General features: G+C 36.9%; 1 protein-coding gene across 1 annotated transcript in view; it reads left to right on the top strand.

Moving 5' to 3' along the window:
* The first annotated feature begins 215 nt into the window (after nt 1-215).
* LOC148021906 (cytochrome b-c1 complex subunit 6-1, mitochondrial-like) overlaps nt 216-6,765 on the top strand; it is a 30,103-nt gene continuing 23,553 nt past the window's right edge. The window contains exon 1 of the mRNA XM_087696676.1: nt 216-371. Coding sequence (XP_087552802.1) covers nt 241-371 — 131 coding nt within the window. The 5' untranslated portion in view covers nt 216-240. The remainder of the gene's footprint in view (nt 372-6,765) is intronic.

Genomic DNA, 6,765 nt, shown 5'->3' with positions numbered 1-6,765 from the left:
GTTGTGAACCTTAAGTTTGATTTTTGCATTATTAGAGACTACACTTATCATTTCGCTAACTACAAACAACATGTGCCTTTCATTATGTCTATTTAGAAATATTAATGTTTTGTAACTTCCAGCGTGGTTAATTATCGGCTTTTGTAATAGGCATAAAACACAGATACATACAAATATTATTTTTTCAACAATAACTTATAGATTTTAGACATTGGTACACACACACATATATACATACGCATGCACACGCATACAGAGCATGCCAAATACATTTCCATCTCCCGGGAAGTTAGAATTAGATCAGGCTTCGGGATTCGAATCAGGAGCCGGTTCGGTCGTCTGTTCTGCACCCCCGCCATCGATCTTGCCATGTAAGTCCATCTGCTCGTACTCTCTTCTTTCCTCCTTCCCGTTTGCTCCATTCATCTCACGGAGCTTTTAGGGTTCTGGCACCTTTCAACAGTATAGGTTGAAACGGGTGTATACTCCATATACTCATTTTAGGCGATCCCTTGCCGTCTGCAATGACCTGAAGTCTCGGTTTTCTCGTCCTGCCGAATCGTCATTTTCATCTTAACCTGCAGTGACCGCTTGGTTCGTCCTATGCTGACATCATTTACACACAGTTGGAGGCCATGCGAACATAACATAAGGCTCATTGTTGATGAAAGGCTATGTGCCAATTGCATGGATTTCAAGTACACTTGTAAGCAATGTTTGGGAAATTCTTCAACAATGCGATCTATGTATAGAAATAAGCAGTAAATTCGTTGTTGTAAGCTTATGAGCCTGTAAAGAGATGAGCTTTTGGAAGTAATAAGGGCAAGTGTGATGTTTAAGATGCATCAAGAAAGATATGCACTTGTGCTCCAATGTAGTTAATTTTCCAAGCATAGGAAGCTTGCCAATACAAGAACCAGCTTTAGTGCGAAAATATATTGGTTGCTTTTGTCTAACCGTGGGGTTGCAGTGATTGTTATTGGCACATGAACCTGTTAGAATCACTGTTGAGTTCTCCTAGGTCTACATTTTAATAACAAGCAGGACAGATTCAACTGACCGAAGCCTTAGTTTTGTTCTACTTGCACTCTTTTGGGCAAAGTGGGAGGAATGACAACTTATTTAAGATTCGAGGGTTGTGGCTATGGATATGTACTCTCGGTCTTTGTCAGCTGAGCTATGAGATGCATGCATTGCCAAGTAAGAAACAATGTGGACATCAAAGTGTCATAACATCCTACTTTGTAAAATTATGCAAGATAGTAGTGGAGCCTACAATGTTGCCTTGTATTCAATTTCACAATTGGGAGTAGCTTTTGTTGGTTGTTTCTTGCTAAACAATGAAATGTATCATCACCATGTGAGAAGCAATTTCTACTAGTAGTGAATGCTAAGCATGAAAGCATCCTACTCATATATTATTTGGTGAAAGTATACAAGGTACATAGTACAATGTTTTGGTGGTAGTATGGAACTGAGTGACTGAAACATTGAGATAGAAACGGAAATATAAAGTCCATAGCAATGCTTTACTAAGGCCTATCAAGAATAGGCAAGGGCTACAATAAACCTAGCATCTTTTATCTATCAAATTTCACTTTTTGACATTCAATGCATGTTCTAACAAATTGCTCTATATCATGTCTCAAATCAAGCCAATAAAGGAAATACTCCATTGCTTTTACTGCAGTATCAATACCTCAAATACCTTGCATTAGGAGGAGCATGACTCTTAGTCATTACCTTAGCCTTTAGGTCTTAATTACTTTATGATTCCTAGTCTCCCATGCATCATTAGAAAACCATCTCTAAGCACAAAGTGCTCATACCTGTGGCCATTGCAAAGTTGATGATATATATTTGTAAAATCCAAATGAGTAGTGTACTAATCTTTTATAGCATCCAACTCAGTGTGATATACCATACTGACAACTGAAATCCAAGGCTTATGTGATAGTGCATCATCTACTATATTCTTTTTTCTATCTATGTGCATAATCTGAAAGTGAAATATAGATAAGAAATTCGCCTATCTTATGTGCTTTTTAAACAACTTGGTTTGTGTCAAAAAGTAGCGCAATGTCTAATGATTTGTTTGTACTGTAAAATCAACCACAAAGAGGTGGTGTTTTCATGTCGAAAGTGCATGAAATATAGCAAGTGCTTCCTCATAAACTTGCAAATTTCTCGCTGCATCGTGGAAAATACGACTCTCATATATCACAACTCCGCCATCCTACATTAAAATAGCTCTATTCTGTTTCCATATACATCACACTAAATAACAAATGACTTTCTTAGATCAAGCAACACAAGCACAAGACTTGAAATTATTTTTTAAAAAAACTTTTCAAATGGTAAAATTTTCATTGCTTTCACTCAAAAGATACAACCTTCTTCAGCAAGGCATGCAATGGAGATACAACTTCAACAAAGTTTTGTACATGCTCCTTGTAATAGGAACATAGATCCTTGAAACTATGTATCTTGCGTACATTTCTCAAAGGTGGCTATAAGCATATTGCCTCAACCTTTGTAGGGTCCATGTAAATACCATCAGTCGACACAATGTGCCTTGAAAAGTGGATCTCATGTAAGAAAAACTTACTTTTCTTGTCATTTATTACCAGCTTGTGCTTATGTAAATCATTGAACACAATGTCTAAATGCTTCCTATGCTTTGTCTCATTCTTTTAGAAGACAATTATGTAATCAAAGAAGTTGCCCACAAATGCCCTGTGTGGCTCAAAGGTGCGATCCATTATCTTATTAAATGTGGTAGGAGTATTCGTAAGTGCAAAAGGCATGACAAGGAACTCATACAATTCAAAAGATATCCTAAAAGTTGTCTTTGGAACATCCTCTAGTCTAACGTGAATCTGTTGATATTCAATTTTAAATCAATACGATTGAATAATGTTGCCCCTTGTGAATCTGAATAATCCAATTTTAAATCAGTTTAACGTGAATTTGTTGATATCTAAAATATCATTGATTCGAGGGATTGGAAATCGATTCTGTATTGTGATTTTATTCAATGCATGATAGTCAATGTACATATGCCATGAGTCATCCTTTTTCTACACCAAAAGCATTGGAGAATAAAAGGGAGATGAGCTAGGCTGAATCGTCCCTTTTTCTAATAGCTTATTCACCCGACTCATCATCTCCTCTTGTTGGGCTGCAGTTATCCTCTAAGGTGGCTTGTTAGAAGGGTTACTTCTAGAAATAAGATCTATACCATGACCTTTAGGCCTTTTAGGCAATAGCTAACCTGGAAGCAATTAAGGAAAGCAATCAACATACATTTTTAGAAATGAAACGATGATCCTTTTCCAATTTAGATATGTTTTGAACATTTTCATTATCATCCTTATCCTTAGTGGAAACCAAGTATGTTGAAATGTAAAATTTTATTACTTTAGAAATGACAGCAATCAACACAATAGAAACATATTTTCCTTTTAATTTTATATCCAAGGTATAGTCTTGCCTTTTTGTTGAATAGTGATGACTTTAGCATGTGAGTCAATCACTGCATGCACATGATGGCACCAAGGCATACCAAGCAACCCTCAAGTGGTGCAATGAAAATCTTCGCTATCCACATATCCATGTATATATAAGCGAATCTTTTCAAATGAGCGGTGTGATAGACTTTACATGGCCCTTACATTCCATACCAACTTCTCCAATGGATCGGATCTTATCTTCTCTGATGTCTAGATTGGTTGCTAGCTTGCGGAGATAAAGTTGGCTCATGCTCCATTATCAAAGAAGATCAATCCATGCTAATCTTTGATTTTTTCCCATGCCCTATTTGCATAACTTAGTAGCATCATCATTGGGTTGATTGCTAACCACATTAGACACCAAACCAATAGATGTTTTGGGCTTCTTTTCCTTTGGATCTTTCTTTGCGATTTTCAGATTTCCAGCTTGCTGTCTATTGGGATAGTCCTAGCTATTTTGGTTTCTTTTCAGCTGATTTTCAGATCTACCACTTTTCTCAGCCTTTGAAAACTCCTTATTTGGCTTCTCATGTATGTCTTGGAAGTGCGAATCTTTCCTATGCAGAAAAGCATCAGTTGTACTAGCTGTTTCTATGAGCTACAACATGCTAGATATGGTGAATTTAATCATAGCAGCTAAGAAACACATTTATTTGAATTTGAAACTTATGAAACGTTTCTTAAAGTACGAAACGTTTTTGAGAGTAAAAAACATGTGCCTTTTTTTGAGTGAGTTGGAACATAAAAATATGGTTTTTTTGACAAAAACTATTAGGCAATGTTAAACATGATGATGATGATGTGTAATGACTCGTGAGGGCTCAAGATTTTGGACGAGAGATTGATTTTTTTGTGATTTTGTTTAGTTATTGGACTTTGTCAATCTAGTATCTATTCTTGTCTTGAGAGTTGAATATTATATGACTTTAGTCTCATTTATGAGTTATTTATGATATATTATGATTCATTCTCGATTTTGATATTTTGTTAGTTTGTTTTGAAATGAGAATCATGATGTTGCAACTTGACTCAATCCTTATTGTAGATAGGCTATTTACATGTTAATTTTAATTTTCTTTGTATGATATGTATGAATTATAATGTTTGAGCTCTAAACCATAGTATAGCTTGTCCAAAGACTAACTTTGGTATAAGTGACAAGTCAATAAGGGATAATGGATATGTAATGTATTATTCTCGATTGACTCTATTATCACTCAAGCTCAATTGGTCATTCTTTGTTTAAGAGAGAGTTCCATAGAGGTTTAGAATCTCTTTCCCTAGTCAAACTATTAAAAATCCCTATATAAAAAAACCCATGTTTCTTATTTTATCCCCTCTTGAAAGAAACTTATGAAACACGTTTCTGACGTTTCGTTTCTAAACGTTTCTGGCTGCCATGGATTTAATGCAAAAATCCATGATTTCTTTTTATAGCCCACAAACATCTTCTCAACTTGTTCATAAAGAGGAACTAGATGATAAGAAGTCACTGGCAACAATAAATCCCAAAACTTCTTATTATATTGCTCCAAGTTCTTGCAATGAGTTGCATCTAGGTTATTTGAGTTTGTCATAATGTCCACCTCAAAAGTACTTTCCAACCCTTTTAAACTACACATTTGCTTAAATTGTACCCATGTTGATGGTGCTCTACCTTGCATTAAGACTATGGACCACCACTGTTGTCACGAGGACCTAAAAATTTAATACTTTTGTTAGCAGGATTGTTAGCAGGATTGTTAGCTCATGTGTGAGTTTGTGCATGCTAGTTGGGTTGGAGACACTAATTATTTAGACATTATTTTAGTGACTTTTATGTGGCATTTATGGCATTTTATGTTAGTTAGCGAGCATCTAATGCTGGCCGACCATCTGTCATATTTGGCATATTTTGGGCCTATTTATTTAGAGGCTTCTTCTTCTCCTCATCTTGTTGAAGGAGGGAGAGTGCGCAATGGAGTGTGAGATTGAGGCGTGAGCAATAGAGTTGAGAGTTAGAGAGAGTGTACGCAGAGATAAGTGTACTGGATTGTGATGGTATATAAAGAATAAAATAATGTATTTATATGTTAGGATACAATAAGGGTGTGTTCACACCGGTATGACTATACGCGGAGACGAAGGGACTTTACACCCAACAACCTCCCACTTAAAGGCCCAAAGTGGTATCTTTAAGCTAATCAACTCCCACTAAATGAATGCAATGCTCATGTTGAGTCTTTGCAAGACACTTAGTGAGAACATTTGCAGGGTTATCATGGGTTTTGACCTTAGTCAGTGTGACAAGACCATCATCCAAGACCTGTCGAATGAAGTGATACCGAACATCTATGTGTTTGGTACGTGCATGGAACATGGCATTCTTAGCTAGACATATTGCACTTTGGCTATCCAAGCATTAGAGTACGTGAAGAAAGACCAAAATCCTTGACCAGACGGCCAAGCCAAATAGCTTCCTTGGAAGCTTCTGTGGCTGAAATATATTCAGCTTTTGTAGTACTCAGTGCCACAATTTTCTGCAATCTTGAACACCAAGAGATAGCCCCACCAGCCAAAGTAAAAACATACCCACTGGTAGATTTCCTAGTGTCAAGATCTCTTGCCATGTCCGAATCACAAAATCTTTGCAACTCTAGTGTACCCTTTTCATAGCATATACACTTTTCTTGTGTACCTTTCAAGTATCTGAAGATACATTTCACTGCTTCCCAATGTGGCTTGCCACGGTTAGACATGAACCTACTAACAACTCCCACTGTATGAGCAATGTCAGGGCGAGTTGCAACCATGGCATACATCAAAGATCCACAAGCTGATACATAAGGTATACTCCTCATGGCATTAGCAGCTGTATCATCCTTAGGACAGTCAGCTTTGCTAAGCTTTGTATGTGGCGGTAAAGGCACACCAAGCGGCTTAGCATCAGCCATATTAAACTTGTCAAGTACTTTGCTAATGTACTTGTTTTGTGAGAGAAACAACAAACACTGCCCTCTGTCTCTTTTAATGCGCATGCCCAAAATGTGTTCAGCTGCCCCCAAATCTTTCATGGCGAAGCTGAACTCAGCTGCCTTTTAAGAACATTCAAAGTACTCTTATGCTGTCATTCAATCAGCATGTCATCCACATGTAAACCAGCACAATAAGGCTTCCATCATCAGTCTTTTTAGTGTACAAGCAGTGATTTGCATGACTGCGTTTAAATCCATGGCTGAGCATAAAGGTATCAAATTTTTTGTACCATTGTCTA

Source organism: Lygodium microphyllum, chromosome 17 (genome assembly GCF_053477565.2).
Source record: "Lygodium microphyllum isolate KBCC chromosome 17, Lygodium_microphyllum_v1.1.10, whole genome shotgun sequence".
NCBI lineage: Eukaryota > Viridiplantae > Streptophyta > Polypodiopsida > Schizaeales > Lygodiaceae > Lygodium > Lygodium microphyllum.
The sequence above is the reverse complement of the archived record's forward strand: the minus strand, read 5'-3'. Positions and strand labels throughout refer to the sequence as shown.